This window comes from Mandrillus leucophaeus, unplaced genomic scaffold, assembly GCF_000951045.1.
Source record: "Mandrillus leucophaeus isolate KB7577 unplaced genomic scaffold, Mleu.le_1.0 Scaffold203, whole genome shotgun sequence".
Classification (NCBI taxonomy): Eukaryota; Metazoa; Chordata; class Mammalia; order Primates; family Cercopithecidae; genus Mandrillus; species Mandrillus leucophaeus.
Window position 1 is genome coordinate 504,785 of NW_012102066.1, and position 16,882 is coordinate 521,666.

At 40.9% G+C, this 16,882-nt stretch overlaps 1 protein-coding gene across 2 annotated transcripts in view; it reads right to left on the reverse strand.

Annotated features, from left to right (window-relative positions):
* BICD1 (bicaudal D homolog 1 (Drosophila)) overlaps positions 1 to 16,882 on the reverse strand; it is a 334,482-nt gene that overhangs the window by 92,735 nt on the left and 224,865 nt on the right. For both annotated transcript variants that reach the window (XM_011979544.1, XM_011979543.1), the window contains exon 4: positions 7,194 to 7,619. In XM_011979544.1, coding sequence (XP_011834934.1) covers positions 7,194 to 7,619 — 426 coding nt within the window. The remainder of the gene's footprint in view (positions 1 to 7,193; positions 7,620 to 16,882) is intronic.

Here is a 16,882-nt window from a genome sequence, read left to right on the forward strand (position 1 = left end):
AAAAATTAAAATTGCCTTTAACAGACTGGATCAAAACATAATAGGAATCTATTTCTTCCACATCCATGAAGATGCAACAAAATATATTAATTTTAGTTTTACAGAAACATTACTGTCTTCTCATACTACATGTGAAATTACATATCCAATGTAATACTGAAAAAAAAAATCCAGAGTTTTCCCCTTCTTAGTTTGACTCTATGCAGATGTAAAGTTAGAGGCTATTTATCAAAGACAGAAATTTCAGCACAAGCATACAGGACTCCTTTAAATGGATTCAGTAATTTAGTTAGTATTTCCAGACAGTATCTACTTATTTTCATTCTAATGAAACTAATTAAGGTATTTGACTGTCACTGGAAAATGTCAATTACAACCTATTTGAAATAATGAGGTCTTGAGGGCACCAAAACACCAAAATAATTTATCCAATAATATGCTGAAAAACTTCTCTCATGAATAAAGGATGACACTCATTGAGCTACTCACTATCAAAGACTGTTGTCAAGTTTATAGAGACTCTGAGGTTAATCAAAATGTTTTCTTACTGTATTTTTTGTGTATATGTTTCTGTGTTATGTGAAACTTAGCATGAGTAGCTAAGTTTAAAATATTCCTGTATGTTATTCCATAACCTAGGAAGGCATACAGTTCAGTAAAATATTCACTCTAATTTGTTCTGGGAAAACGCTCTCCCTAATTTAGATAGAGGTTTACCATCACTTGCCTTTCCCATACATTTTATAATTTATGTATTGACTGTTTATACAAAGTGATACTGGGGACCTTCTTGGCATCTTGGAACGTGATGGCAGTTTCCAGGACAATAATAATTTACAAAATGTTATGACTTATACACAGTTTCATATTTACCATCCCATTCGGTCTTCACAATTCTACAGAAGAGGCATGGCATTATTACCAGGGCTTCAAGGCAGAAGTCTGCAGGTTGCATGGAAACAACTCCAGGAGGCGCTATTTAAATTGTAGTCGCTATAAATTGTCATACTTGTTATTACCATTTCCCAGCAGATGGCAGTATGATGGCTTGAAGAAGGAGACCTGATTTTTTGTTTTTGTTTTTGTTTTTTTCCATAGTTTTCTCCAACAAAGGCATGGCAGAGACTAGTGGTGGGGCTAATTTATTACCTTCCCCTTTTGAATGAGCCTCAGAGAAGCAAAACAACTCACTCAACATTCCTGATAATTAAGGCAGAGGTGAGGACTAAGCTCTGTTTTTTTTTTTAAGATTGCCCAAATTCCTATTTAAGAGGTCTGAGGAGTCATGCCCTACAAACCATAAGTTCTCATGGGATGGGTTTTATTTAACCCTGTATATCAAGATTTACTTTCCAATCTGACACTGGCAAAGGAAGAAAACCAAAATACATTTCCTTGCCATACCTTGAAATTGCCCTGAAAAGCCTCTTGTGGGAAAAATCCACATTCCGTAGAGAATCCCCTTCCCCCTTTGTTTTCCTTCCTTCCTTTCCGGATCCAGGAGATAATCAGCTAAGAGCCAGGCACCCTTCTAAGTGCAATAAGAAACATTTTACAACCTGCTGTCTCTGAAGTCTGCTGAGAGCTTCCTCTGCACAATAAAACTTGGTCTCCACAATCCTTTATCTTAACCTGAACATTTTCTTTCCATTGATCCCAGGCCTTCAGATAAACTCAACCAATTGTCAACCAGAAAATGTTTAAATTTACCAATAGCCCAGAAGCCCCCGCTTTGAGCTGTCCCACCTTTCTGAACCAAACCAATGTATTTCTTTCTTTTTTCTCTTTTTTTTTTTTGAGACAGTCTTGATCTGTCGCAGGTTGGAGTGCAGTGGCATGATCTCGGCTCATTGCAACCTCCGCCTCCTGGGTTTAAAGCGATTCTCCTGCCTCAGCCTCCCAAGTAGCTGGGACTACAGGCACGCACCACCATGCCCAGCTAATTTTTGTGTTTTTTTTTAGTAGAGACAGGGTTTCACCATGTTGGCCAGGATGGTCTCAATCTCTTGACTTCATGATCCACCCACCTCGGCCTCCCAAATTGTTGGGATTACAGGCGTGAGCCACCGCACTAGGCCCAATGTATTTCTTAAATATATTTAATTGATGTCTCATGCCTCCCTAAAATATATAAAACCAAGCTGTACCCCGACCACCTTGGGCACATGTTCTCAGGACCTCCTGAGGGCTGTGTCATGGGCCATGGTCACTCATATTTGGCTCAGAATAAGTCTGTTAAAATATTTTACAGAGTTTGACTTTCTTCATTGACAGAGCCATTGTTTTTTCCCTGGAACCAGTTTAAATAAATATCTATGGATGGGAAAACATAATTCATGTGCATAAATTGAGCCTTATAGGAGAAGAAAAGGCCGAAAGGGTATGGAACTAGGTATGCTGTTTTCAAAGGAGTTCTTTAAAAAAAAAAAAAAAGTATTTATTTTAACTGACAAAAATTGTACATATTTATTGTGTACAACTTGATGTTTTGAAATATGTAGGCAAAGTGGAAATTGAGCTAATTGTGACATGCATGACCTGACATACTTATCATGTTTTTGGTGATGTAACTGAACCTATAATATCAAAATCATTAAACGTTTGTTTTACTTATTTTCCTTTCATTTTGTCCTTTTCTTCCTCCATGCATGACTGCTTGCACATAGTCATTCGGTAGACGGTAGTCACTCATAATTGACTAACTTTGCATCCTAACCCTGGCTGCCAGTAAGATTAATGAACTTGTTTTCCTTTCAAAGAACAATGATCCTTAGGTCATGCAGACCTCCTGGATGGCATCCAGAAGTTTGACTGAGCTGAGGGACGCAAACAACTTTGATCTTTGGGGGATTTCATCTCCTGCAAAGCTGCCTTACTCACAAAAACCCCCAGTTACGTTCAAAGGCAGGTAGGATTTGACAGATTGTCTCTCCCACAATGTCATTTTTGGCCAAAATGAATACACCTTTCTCTACTGCTAAGCACTGATGTGTCAGTATTTGGCTTACTACCCATCCAGCACACCGACCTACATTTGGGGGTTCTACAACACTGAGAACACTTAAAATCTACTCTTTAATTTTCAATACAATACACTGTTATTAACTACAGTCACCATGTTGTACTATAGATCTCTTCAACTTACTTTATCAAAGGGGGACTTGATCAAAAGGAAGAAAACCTGAAATGCTGCATATCACCTGGATCAGGGTGTTATAGCCTTGCCTGTGCCCCTCTACACGGTCATGAGCTGTTAGCTAAGCGCAGCTGTTGGATTTAGAGGCACAAGGCCTTCTCTCCCGTGCAGTGTTGTGGATCCAGGCCAGGAGAAATCCTAAGAGATAAGGGAACTATGAACATACAAACTGCTCAGGGATAGCATTAGGAGATACACTTAATGTAAATCACAAGCTAATGGGTGCAGCACACCAACATGGCACATGTATACATACGTAACAAACCTGCACGTTGTGCACATGTACCCTACAACTTAAAGTATAATAAAAAAAGAGAAAACACAAACTGTCACGTCCCAAGTATGTCGACACTGTAAGCTGAGGTGCGCAAAACTGACAGCTGCCCAACAGGACAGTGCTATTCCTACAATACCCGCAACTCCAAAATCCAAAAAGCTCAAAATCAAGTTTGATCAAACTCACGTGGTTATGATAAAACTCACTTGGCAATATTCAGACAGTCCTAAACTCCCAGGGCAGCCAAGCTGCACCTGACTGGTGTGAGGTCTTTAATGGTTCTCATCTTATTCTTAGTGTGAATACTCATGTTTCACTGCAGAAATGTTAATATTACTTGGTCATCGGATGCTGCATCTGATCCCAGTGGAGATATCACAATCTATATGGTATATACTGTATATTGCCTTTCTATAATCTGAAACTTAAATTTAAAACACACCTGGCCCAAGCATTCCAGATAGCTATACTTAAAGTACATTTGACTGGTTCCTCTTCAGAATTTCCAGAACAATGGTACTGACACATATATATTTCAGGTGTAGAGTACTCTCATTGATCAGAATTGCCATATTATTGTTAATCCTTATTAACATCAAAGCCAATTACAATGAATTCTAGGCAACGTATCCGGTAATGTTTTTGTAATGTGTTTATTTAAATGTGTTTATTTACATAAATTCAACCCAAAAAGATGTGTGGCTAAGGAAAAAACTGTATTACAAAGAAATAATTCATGAGAAGGTATACTTCTCATGAATTTACTCATTTGAATGAAATATATTCTTAGGAAAAGCTGATATGCTTTTTAAAAATGCTGATTACAAGAAGATAAATGGATATTCCACCTAAAAAAAAATTACAGTTAGTGTTGTTAGTATGAGATTGGAAGCTGCAAAGCCCTTCCTGTGTTGAACCTGGTTTTCACAACTAAATCTGGAGCAAACTTGGGGATATAAGGACCTACCTGCGCCCCTCTACATCTTTGCAAACTGTCAACATCAGTTAAGGGTTGATGAAACATTTGAAGGGACACAGCTTTCTGGTAGACTGAGGAAGGGTTTATCCAGCAAAGTTTTCCTCACCCTAACATTTTGCTAAATGAATATCCTTTTTCAGACCTTCTTGCACCATGAGACTTAACTGTTATTTTTCTATATTCCTGCTAGTATCCACATCAGTCCCTTTTGGGATGATTATCCTTGAGCTAATAGCCCAAAAATAATAGTTAATAATAATTATCTAAATTATTATAAAGTGAGTGCCCAATAAATTAAAGGACAAAGGGAGTTGAAATAATGATAACAGTTCCTAATTACTGAGCATTTACTGTGCGCTAGTCCCTGTTCTCAGCACTCTGCGTATAACTCATAAACCCTCATGCCACTCTAATGAGGAAGGTATTATGTATCCCACTCCACGGGAAAGTAAAGTGCTGTCCTCTAAGAATGACTGTCAACTAGTGACTGACTCTCAGAGCATTTGAAATACACGGGGAGTTTCTGGTCATCACTTCAACTGAGGAAATGTAACGAGCATCTCATGAGTTGGGACCAGAGACGCTAAACCTTCTCAAGGAAGAAAACATTCTCTGGCAGTGAGGAACTGTCCCAACCCAAAAGAAAACGACAGTCTATTGAGAACTCAGGAGAGCCACTCTCCTGCTGACAACTTACTTGTTTTCCACCATTCTTTTTATTGAACTTCTCCACTTTTTAGACTTTTGTATTACCCAATTCAGATCACATTTAGAATTTAATCTGAGCACAGCTCTGAGCTTTCAGCCAACAGAAGACCTGGTTGAAAATTGTTGTGCTGTTTTATGCATAGAAATCTCTTTTCCTAATATCTTCTGCACTGCCACCAAAATAAAAAGAAGAAACAAAAAGTCTGAACCCAGTAACTTTTTATCTCAAAGCCACCAACGTAAGAGTTTAAAAAAAACTCATATAACTTCTATTTAATGCTATTCAATCTGAGGGGCACAAATTCTTATGAATATATCTGTCGTGTAAAACTTTTTCACAAGGAAGTATGTTTTCTGTTTCAATCTAGTTGTATTAGTGTAAACTGAGCAAGAAGACATAGAAAATAAACGGGTTAACAAATCAACATCATTGGCTCTCTATTCTCTTACTTTTTTCTGTTAATTTCACTTTTTCCAGTTATTTCTGTAGAGGCAGATGACTGCCAAAGGCTTAACAGCCTCTAATTATCAGCTATACATGAAGAACCTTGGAGGGATAAGATTGAGATTGAAGATTAAGTCTCAAATTTAATCACTTAACAAGCTCGTTAGACCAGATTTCTAGTTCAGTAGATCTACATGGAGCTCAACAATTTGTATAAATAAGTCCCCAGGTGACGGTCATGCTGCTGTTCCTTAAACAACATTTCCATTACATGTGGCAGGAAGGCAGGACTCGAAACTAGAAAGCGATTTCACAAGGAAATAAGGTTAAAGGCTGGGATTCTTCACAAGACATTTGATTTGAAGATGTTAAAAATTTAAGGTTTAACTCATGTTGCAATAAGAATCCTTTGGTCTTAGATTATACCTGTTCTGTATTTTTAATCATATGGTATCCTGGATAATTTGTACATAGGAAGTCCTTTATGTCTTTTAAGGCTTCAAGTATTCCTGTGAAATGTAACCATAAATCTGGAAGCTATATACACAGTTGCTTGTGATGAAAAACTGCATGGTTTCCATCATTTTACTTGTATATAAAGTTTTGAATTCTTTTGTTAATCAGAAATGCATTAAGGCTCTGTCTTTTCTTTTTTCTTTTTCTTTTCTTTTTTTTTTAAGATGAAGTTTCACTCTTGTTGCCCAGGCTGGAGTGCAATGGCCATCTCGGCTCACTGCAACCTCTGCCTCCTGGGTTCAAGTGATTCTCCTGCCTCAGCCTCCTGAGTAGCTGGGATTATAGGCACCCGCCACCATGTCCAGCTAATTTTTTGTATTTTTAGTAGAGTTGGGTTTCACCATGTTGGCCAGGCTGGTCTTGAACTCCTGACTTCAGGTGATCCGCCAGCCTCAGCCTCCAAAAGTGCTGGGATTACAGGTGTGAGCCACTGTGCCTGGCCCAAGGAACCTTTTTTTTCTGTCTTTTCTCAGACTTCATTGGAACTCAATTTGTGGCTCTCAGAAGTTCATTTCTTGAAGTGATGCAAATGAGAGATTGCATCTCTCTTTAACACCCTTTCTGTCATGTCTTTTTTAAATATTGCACTTTCAAAGTTTCTAATTGAAGAAGCAATATTAGAAAAGAAATCTGGGGCTGGGCATGGTGGCTCATGCCTGTAATCCCAGCACTTTGGGAGGCTGAGGCGGGCGGATCATGAGGTCAGGAGATCAAGACCATCCTGGCTAATATGGTGAAACCCTGTCTCTACTAAAAATACGAAAGATTAGCCGGGCATGGTGACGGGCACCTGCAGTCCCAGCTACTCAGGAGGCTGAGGCAGGAGAATCGCTTGAACCCAGGAGGTGGAGGTTGCAGTGAGCTGAAATTGCACCACTGTACTCCAGCCTGGGCAACAGAGCAAGACCCTGTCTTGAAAAGAACAGAACAGAAAATAAAATAAAAAAAGAAAAGAAAAGAGAAAAGAAGAGAAAAGAAATCTGGAAGTGAAATGCGAGAATCAGGAGTCCCACAACATGCTACATACAATCTACAAGAAACTCACTCTAGTGGCCCCAAACAAAGTTCTTACCTGCATAAGCTGCTGCTTCAATTTCTGTATTTCTGAAATGTTCAGCTCACTGAATAAGTCAGAGACAGGGTTCAGAGACTCTCCTTTCCTTAAGGTGGGAGTCCGATAGTCTCCATTCAGTTTCACAAGAGGCCCATGGATATGACCGTTCATTTTGTCATCATTGTTTGGTTCACTCCCGTCCTCGGCAAATTTGAGTCCATCTACTGAGATGCTGATATGGTTATCATTGAGGCTGATATACTGCGAGAGCTCCTTCCGCAGGTTGTTCTTTTGCTCTCTTTCATTTTTTAAAGTCTCGAGGGCTTCTTCTAGTTGGTGCTCAGCAATCTCTTTCAATCGGATGGCATCTTCCAGCTGGCTGTTCAGCAGTACCGTCTCCTCCTCAAATCGCTTAATCTCATGCTTTAAGCCTTCGTATTCAACCTGAATCAGACGGGATAAAGAAGATTCATAAAACTAAAATGTGGATCTTACAAAACTGCCATTAAACACTCTAGTGGACCTAATCGTTTAACATGAGTCTAAAAAATAAATAATAAAAAGCACACAGTATATCCTTAAAGTTATATAGGATAGTTTCTTTAGAAATTATATACTATATATAAAATACATAATTATGTATTACAGTGACATGACATAAATATGCTATATATAATTAGATATAATATAAATCTATATAACTCTCTATATAATTCAATTTTTAGCAGAGATGAAAAGTCTATTGTCTTAGGATTTCTTTTATAGGATCCAGTGGTCAAAAGGGGGCACTGTTTGCCTAATAAATAGGGAATATTTTTTGTAACAATTTATGAGAATATTCGCAATCTAAGAAAAGATTGTATCATCACCATTACTTTGTTTTAGTTCCTTATTAATAATGAAGAAATTTTTATATCCAGAGATAAATTTGTTGAACGATCATAATAACATAATCTCAGTAAAATGTTTGAGAGTAAGATGAAAATGTAAAGATCACTGTTATATGCTTAAAGGATAGACAGAATCTCAAAGAACAGTTACATAAACTATCCAGTAACAAAAAATACCAATGTTGTTTTTGTTTGTTTGTTTGTTTTGAGACAGGGTTTCGCTCTATTGCCTAGACTGGGGTGCAATGATATGATCATGGCTCACTGCAGCCTCAACCTCCCGGGCTCAAGTGATCTTCGCATTTCAGCCCCTCAATAGCTAGGATCACAGGCATGTGCCACCACGCCTGGCTATTTTACTATTTTTTATTCTTATTTTTTTGCAGAGACGGGTCTCACTGTATTGCCCAGGCTGCTCTTGAATTCCTGAGCTCAAGCAATCCTCCGGCCTTGGCCTCCCAAAGTGCTAGGATCATATGTGTGAGCCACTGCACCTGGCCCTATATTGTTAGTGAGGTAATATTCTTTTGAATTGCAATAAAAATAAACCTGCTCAAACAACCCCTTCCTCATGAAGGCCCGCAGGTGACAGGGATGACTTCTGTGAGCCAACATGCCTCCTTGGGATCTTTTCCATGGCACTTATCACATGCCACCTTTTAAGAAACATTTTATCTCCACAAGTACACTGTAATCTTCTTAGAGAAAGGAAGTATTTTTTTATCCACCTCATTGCTCCTCATAGTGCTTCAGTGTTCCCTCATGGTGTTTAAAACAGAAGTCTGCTGTTCAGTGTGTATTTGCTGAATAAAGAACGAGGAATGAAAAAATAAACTAGAAAAAGTACAATAAAGTAATCATGATATTAGATGCACATAGAAACTATGTGCTTAGTTTCATATTTATTTTAGCATATATATTAGTTTGAACTTGAATTTTTAAAAAATATTTTAAAAACTGAAGAATAGGGAACATTGACCAGTATCACCATCATATATTTCTCTTTCTCCCCCCACGTCCCTTTACATAATCTCAATGCAATGGTTTGTCTTGCAAAGATTAGGGTAGAGATTTAGCTGGGATGTAAGCTTGCTGATGTAACAGACACCTAAACAACAGTGACTTAGTCAAGATGGAAGTTTTTCTCTTTTTGTTGGGAGGGATGGAGTCTCGCTCTGTTGCCCAGGCTGGAGGGCAGTGGCACAATCTTGGCTCACTGCAAGCTGTGCCTCCGGGTTGACGCCATTCTCCTGCCTCAGTCTCCCGAGTAGCTGGGACTACAGGTGCCCGCCACCACGCCCAGCTAACTTTTTGTATTTTTAGTAGAGACAGGGTTTCACTGTGTTAGCCAGGATGGTTTTGATCTCCTGGCCTTGTGATCCACCCACCTCAGCCTCCCAAAGTGCTGGGATTACAGGCGTGAACCACCGCGCCCGGCCAGAAGTATTTCCCTTATGTAACAGTATGGAGGTAGACAGTTAAGGACTAGTAGGGAATCTCTGCTCCATAAGGTCATCTAGGAGCCAGGCTCTTTCTCTGTTGTTGCATGGCCTTCTAGTGTAGACCATACTATCTAAGGTGGCTTGCCATTTGATAATGTTCTAAGTGGTGGAACGAAATAAGGGGCACACTCTCTTCCTTTAAGGACATTAAAAGTTACCCACATCACTTGTTATATACCATTGGCTGGTACTAGTCTTATGCAATTTGGTTGCCAGGAGGAGTGAAGAATGTAGCCTTTACTCTGGGCAGCACTGGGCCCAGGTAAAAATTGAGAAATACACCGTCAGAAGGGAACAATGAAATCTGATGGTAAACCAGCACTCACTGGTCACTGGAACACTGTGGTGCTCTAATAGAATGCAACTCATAAAGACATACGTATAGCAGATGTTTCTAACAATGCTAGTTGTATATGTGAATATGGATACTGTTATTTCAGTGAAAGAATGTGCTCACCACACTACGGTGTGTGAAATGAATTATGAGGGCTGGGCACAATGGCTCAGGCCTGTAATCTCAGCACTTTGGGAGGCCAAGGCAGGTGAACTGCTTGAGCACAGGAGTTTGAGACCAACCTGGGCCACATAATGAAACCCCATCTCTACAAAAAATAAGAAAATTAGCCAGGTGTGGTGGCGTGCACCTGAAGTCCTAGCTATTCGAGAGGATGAGGAGGGAGGATCACTTGAGCCCAGGGAGGTCCAGGCTGCAGTGAGACCTGATGGTGTCACTGCACTCCAATCTGGGTGGCAGAGTGAGGCCCTGTCTTGAGAAAAAAAGAGAAAAAAATACATTATGTACAAAACATGCCTCTAAGGCAAAAAAAAAAAAAAAAAAGGTCATTGGAATTTCAACATGTCCCTGATAGAATTACTCAAAAGAGACAATATTGGAGACCATTATTTATAATGTCCATTATTTAGAATGAAAACTAGAAAGTGCTAATTGTTCTACCATGAACATACATTTGAATAAATATAACAAAAAATTAACAAATCTATCAATGGCATACTACCAATAACTGCCTCCTAATCAAGTAGGAATTTCTGGTTTCATATCCACTACATTACTTAAGATGATGAGTACTTCATGGGAGAAAAATCGCACTTTGGGAAAAATGATAACTGGGCACTATAAACGCATGTTACAAACATGATGGCAGGGAAATGAAATAACTTTTCAAAAGTCCAAGAACTTATTACTTGGCCTGGGACACATAATAACTTGACAGCCCCTGGCTATCAGCGACCTGCTCAAAGGCATGTGTCCCTGTGTTTGCATTCTGTACTCTAGTGGGCTCCCCGGGCAGGTGTGTGCTCCCATGTCCCTTCCACCAATACAGATATCAGATGCTTTAGAGCAGAGATCACAAGTGGTGCCCATAGACCGTCGAGCCTATGGATGTGCTTTATTTGGCTTGTAACACGTTACAAAACTTTTGGAATTGATTGCCAATATTTAGAAAACTGATGATTTCACAAACATTTGAAAACTTCTAACTTCTTTTTTAAAAAATTCAAAAGTTTGGGCTGGGCGTGGTGGCTCACACCTGTAATCCCAGCACTTTGGGAGGCGAGGCTGGCGGATCACGAGGTCAGGAGATCAAGACCATCCTGGCTAACATGATGAAACCCTGTTTCTACTAAAAATACAAAAAAATTAGTGGGGCGTGGTGGCGGGCACCTGTAGTCCCAGCTACTCGGGAGTCTGAGGCAGGAGAATGGCGTGAACCCAGGAGGTGGAGCTGGCAGTGAGCCGAGACTGCACCACTGCATTCCAACCTGGGCGACTGAGCAAGACTCCGTCTCAAAAATAAATAAATAAATAAAAATAAAAAAATAAAAAATTCAGACAACACCGGGCCTACCTTCACAGAAGACAAAAATCACCTGTAAGTGAGCACTGGCTGTTCCTTTTGCATCCACTTTTTCTTTTGTTTGTTTGTTTGTGACATGGTCTTGTTCTGTTACCCAGGCTAGAGTATAGTAGCTTGATCACAACTCACTACAGCCTTGATCTCCCAGGCTCAATCAATCCTCCCACCTCAGCCTCCTGGGTAGCTGGGATTACAGGCGCCTACCTCCATGCTTGGCTTTTTTCCTTTCTTTTCTTTTTCTTTTTTTTTTTTTTCCTGTAGAGACAAGGTTTTACCATGTTGCCCAGGCTGGTCTCAAACTCCTGGACTGAAGCAGTCCTTCCACCTCAGCCTCCCAAAGTGCTGGGATTATAGGCGTGAACCACTGCATTTGGCCTCTACTTTTTCTTTACACCTTATACTTAATGCTATTTATGAGATGCTTGTGGTCATTTGAGTTTGCCGCTCCTGCCCTGTGACTGGCTGTCTTCAACCTTTTCCACCTAGCAAACAACCTTTCCCACACTACAGGATCCAGCCACCTTTCCTTTACACTTGCTGACTGACTGCGTTTCAACTAGGTTGTTACCTCAAGCAAAAACGTGCATTTTTCACTCTCTCTGGCAGTGAAATGAACGGTTCATTCTCTGATTATAGAATCTCAATTGTTAGCAAGGAAGCAGGGGGAAACTGAGGATGAAGTGTAGAGGAAGAGAGGCATCCATAAAAGCACACTCAACATGATTAACCGTTTTGCAGGTGACTTGGGATTAAGAAGTATGGAAATCAGAAGGGCCTTTACCCCCTTATGAAAGGAGAAGCAAGGATTGCCCTCAGTGTGGTTATAAGAAAGGCAACTTGGAAATTCTTCGGACAACTGTGTTTTCTTATGTCATGGTTTCTTCCAGACCTGCTTAAATACTGTAAAGTCGGGCCGGGTGCAGTGGCTCACGGCTGTAATCCCAGCACTTTGGGAGGCTGGGGCGGGCGGATCATAAGGTCAGGAGATAGAGACCACCCTGGCTAACACGGTGAAACCCCGTCTCTACTAAAAATACAAAAAAAAAAAAATTAGCTGGGCGTGATGGCAGGCGCCTGTAGTCCCAGCTACTTGGGAGGCTGAGGCAGGAGAATGGCGTGAACCCGGGAGGCGGAGCTTGCAGTGAGCCAGGATTGTGCCACTGCACTCCAGCCTGGGCAACAGAGCTAGACTCTGTCTAAAAAAAAATACACACACACACACACACACACATATATATATGCACACATACTGTAAAGTCATCCTCCTCCCAACCTTTCCTTTTTTTCCCCTGGACAACATAGGACACCTCTTTCCAACCTTTCCTAGTATTTCAACCAACCCTCTGACTGCCCCAGATTATGTGATAAGCTTATATTTGTAGACATTAGTTTGCACTGTAGACCTGTTATGCTGCAGTCTTTGTTAAACTGATGGCCTAGACCAGAGGTTGTCCAACAATAGTATGTACTCTGGAGCAAATCCAGCCCACCACCTATTTTTGTGTAGAAAGTTCTATTGGGACACACTCCCATTTATTTGTTTACATATTGTCTACAGCTGCTTTTACCAGAGCAGAGCTGGGTAGTTGCAAGAGAGATCATATGGCCAGCAAAACCTAAAATACTTACTATCTGGCCCTTTACAGAAAAAGTTTGCTAACTCCGGGCTTGACTTGAAGACATTAATTTAGTTTGCATGGCAGAGTTTAAAATTCAGTAGTATTTATTCAATTGATGGCCTAGATTTCCCATAAAACCTGATCTCTTGCTATGTCACCCAGGCAGGAGTCCAGTGGCATGATCACGGCTCGTTGCAGCCTCAACCTCCTGCACTCAAGTCATCCTCTTGCCTCATTTTTTAAACTTTTTTTGTGGACACAAGGTCTCACTATGTTGCCCAGGCTGGTCTCAAACTCCTCAAGTGATCCTCGTGACTTGGCCTCCTAAAGTGTTGGGATTACAGGTGTGAGCCACTGAGCCCAGCCCTGATCTCTTTCTGTCTGGGCAGCTTCACTCACACCACTCACTCAAATGTGGTACAAGCTCCTACTATTCACCCAGCTGTTTCATGTTTCTCCGCCTGGGAAAAGGCTGTCACCTGGAAAACTCTTATTCCTCTTTTAAGACCTAAGTTAAGAATCTCATCCTAACTGTGAAGTCTTTGGTGCCCACTGAGGCAAACTCATCACTCCTTTCTGTGCCATTGTTGCAAGGCTGCACCATATGATTAGAGCCCCAGCAAGGCAGAGGAAGCAAGAAACAGAACAAGGGACTTAAAACTGGTGTTTGATATTTTAAAGACAACATCAAAGCAGTCATCATAGGAAAAATAAGCGCTTTATTAGCATTCCTTATAGCAACTTCATAGTTTAATAACTCTTTTTTTAACTACATGAGGGTCAAGGTTAGATATCACAATCCTTTCAGAGCTTAGGAACTCTAAAGATCTTAATCTATCCCTATGTCGCGAAACCTAACATATGGCTTTAATATTCATTTACACAAATTGCTACGAGTCCCTATTGGGACTACAAGCTCTTTGAGCCAGTGACTATATCTTTTGTCTCTCAAAAGTAAATGATCTCATAGAGAGATACCCCTGAAATACTGGTTAAATGAAATAAAACTGAATTGAATACATTTCCTAGGTTTTTTATGATATTACCTTATGATATTCTTTTTTTTTTTTTGACATGGAGTTTCACTCTTGTTGGCCAGGCTGGAGTGCAATGGCACGATCTTGGCTCACCACAACCTCCACCTCCCAAGTTCAAGTGATGCTCCTGCCTCAGCCTCCCTAGTAGCGGGGATTACAGGCATGCGCCACCATGCCTGGCTAATTTTGTATTTTTAGTAGAAATGGGGTTTCTCCATGTTGGTCAGGCTGGTCTTGAACTCCCGACCTCAGGTGATCCATGCGCCTCAGCCTCCCAAAGTGCTGGGATTACAGGCATGAGCCACCGCATCCAGCCTTTTTTTTTTGGTGATGGATCGGCGTCTCACTCTGTCACCCAGGCTGGAGTGCAGTGGTGTGATCTCAGCTCACTGCAACCTCTGCCTCCCAGGTTCAAGTGGTTCTCCTGCCTCAGTCTCCCGAGTAGCTGGGACTACAGGCACCCGCCACTACGCCCGGCTACTTTATTTTGGTATTTTTAGTAGAAACGGGGTTTCACTATGTTGGCCAGATTGATCTCGAACTCCTGACCTCGTGATCTGCCCACCTTGGCCTCCCAAAGTGCTGGGATTACAGACATGTGCCATTGCGCCCGGGGCGATATTCTTATATATTATTACCTGACATTGGAGGAAATGTTTCATAATAGAAGTGTGAATGAATTGTTGCTTTTCTTTTTCTTTTCTTTTTTTTTTTTTTTTTTTGGAGACAGGGACTCACTCTATCGCTTAGGCTGGAGTACAGAGGTGTGGTCATAGCTCACTGCAGCCACAACCTCCCAGGCTCAGGCAATCCTTCCATCTCAGACTCCCAAGTAGCTGGGACCACAGGTGTGCCTCATCACACTTGGTTAATTTTTTTTTTTGCTTTTGGTAGAGATGAGGTCTCCCTATGTTGCTGGATGCGAACTTTTGGACTCAAGTGATCCTCCTCAGCCTCCCAAAGTGCTGGGATTACAGGCTTGAGCCACAGTGCCTGGCCAGTTTTTTTATTCTTTCAACAAGTATTTATTTAATATCTACTATGGATCAGGCTCTATCGTAGGTGCTGTATGTTAGTGGAAGGAAATGGAATGTAAACAAATGAATAAATAGACTATAGAAAGAGGTGTTACTTAATAATTACACTGTACTTAGAAAATAATCAATAAATAGCTAAAAGAAAAATAATACTTCAGAAGGAAAAATTCTTTGAACTAAGCATTTTAAAATGGTAATAACTTTGCTGTTTAGAAACATCAAACCAGGCTGAAGGACTATACAACACATGGGGAACCTCAGTACAAAGTAACACAACCCAATTTTGTGACTGAATGCTACTCATTATCACCTCTTTAAAAAGCTCTGTGGCATTTGTACATAAAACATTGTACTTAATACCTCATTAATTAGGGCCAGGCATGGTGGCTCATGCCTGTAATCCCAGCACTTTGGGAGGGCGAGGTGGGCGGATCACTTGAGACCAGCCTGGCCAACACGGCAAAACCCTGTCTCAACTAAAAATACAAAAATTAACTGGGCCTGGTGGCACATGCCTGTAATCCCAGCTACTCAGGAGGCCGAGTCACAAGACCAGGAGGCGGAGGTTGCAGTGAGCCGAGATTAAGCCACTGCACTCCCGCCTGGGCGAAAGAGCAAGACCCTGTCTCAAAAAAACCCAAAAAATCAAAAACCTTTATTGATTAAGAAAGAGTTTACGATAGATGCTAGCATCTATAAATAAAGATCAATTACTACGGGAAACAAACACAGCATTTTCTTAGCTGGGAGAGACTTGTGGCATTTCAGTTCCTCCAATTTCAGGGAATGAACCAGAATGGCGCTCTGTGTAGAAAATGATTTTGAATGAATTAATTAGACACTTAATTGGGAAAATTAGCATATGGCATGTTGGAAATAAAAAATGTGTAAGTTCCCTCACCTTTTAAAAAAACTTCTGAGTTAACCATTGGATCCCATGTTTCAATTACTGGAAGGAGGGCATGGGGAAACTCACAACAGGAATGACAGTACAAATTCTCCCAGAAACGGCATCTGAGTTAATGAATACTCAAGGGATACCTTGGCAGTCTTTCAAGAATATCTAATACTGGCCTTCATTAACCTCCTGAGTCCCTCAGTCTACACATGCGGTCACGGAAGGCTCTCCAAGGAGGCTGCTGGTGGTGCTCTCACCATGCTCTAGAGAGCAGGGAGGAGTGTAGGAATCAGGAAGGAAGGGCCACTTCAAATAGTTGCACTTCAAGTAAATTTGTTTCAAATCCTCTATGTGCTTCATCAATAACCAAAAAAAGGACCACAAAAAATACCCTTCTTAGGCCAGGCACGGTGGCTCACACCTGTAATCTCAGCACTCTGGGAGGCTGAGGTGGGCGGATCACGAGGTCAGGAGATTGAGACCATCCTTGCTAACACGGTGAAACCCCGTCTCTACTGAAAATATAAAAAATTAGCCAGGCATGGTGGCACATGCATGTAGTCCCAGCTACTCAGGAGGCTGAGGCAGGAGAATCGGTTGATCCCGGGAGGCAGAGGTTGCAGTGAGCCAAGATCACGCCACTGCACTCCCGCCTGGTGAAAGAGCAAGACTCCGTCTCAAAAACAAACAAACGAACAAACAAAACCCTTCTTATTTTAAAAAGTATTCGAGAAGCATCTTTACAAATGTATTTTTCTAAGTCTACATTTCTCCACTGTGCGCTCACTTTTCCCAGCCAAATCAAGACCTGGGGAGCCTCTGGAATGGCCCCCCTCAGCACACATAT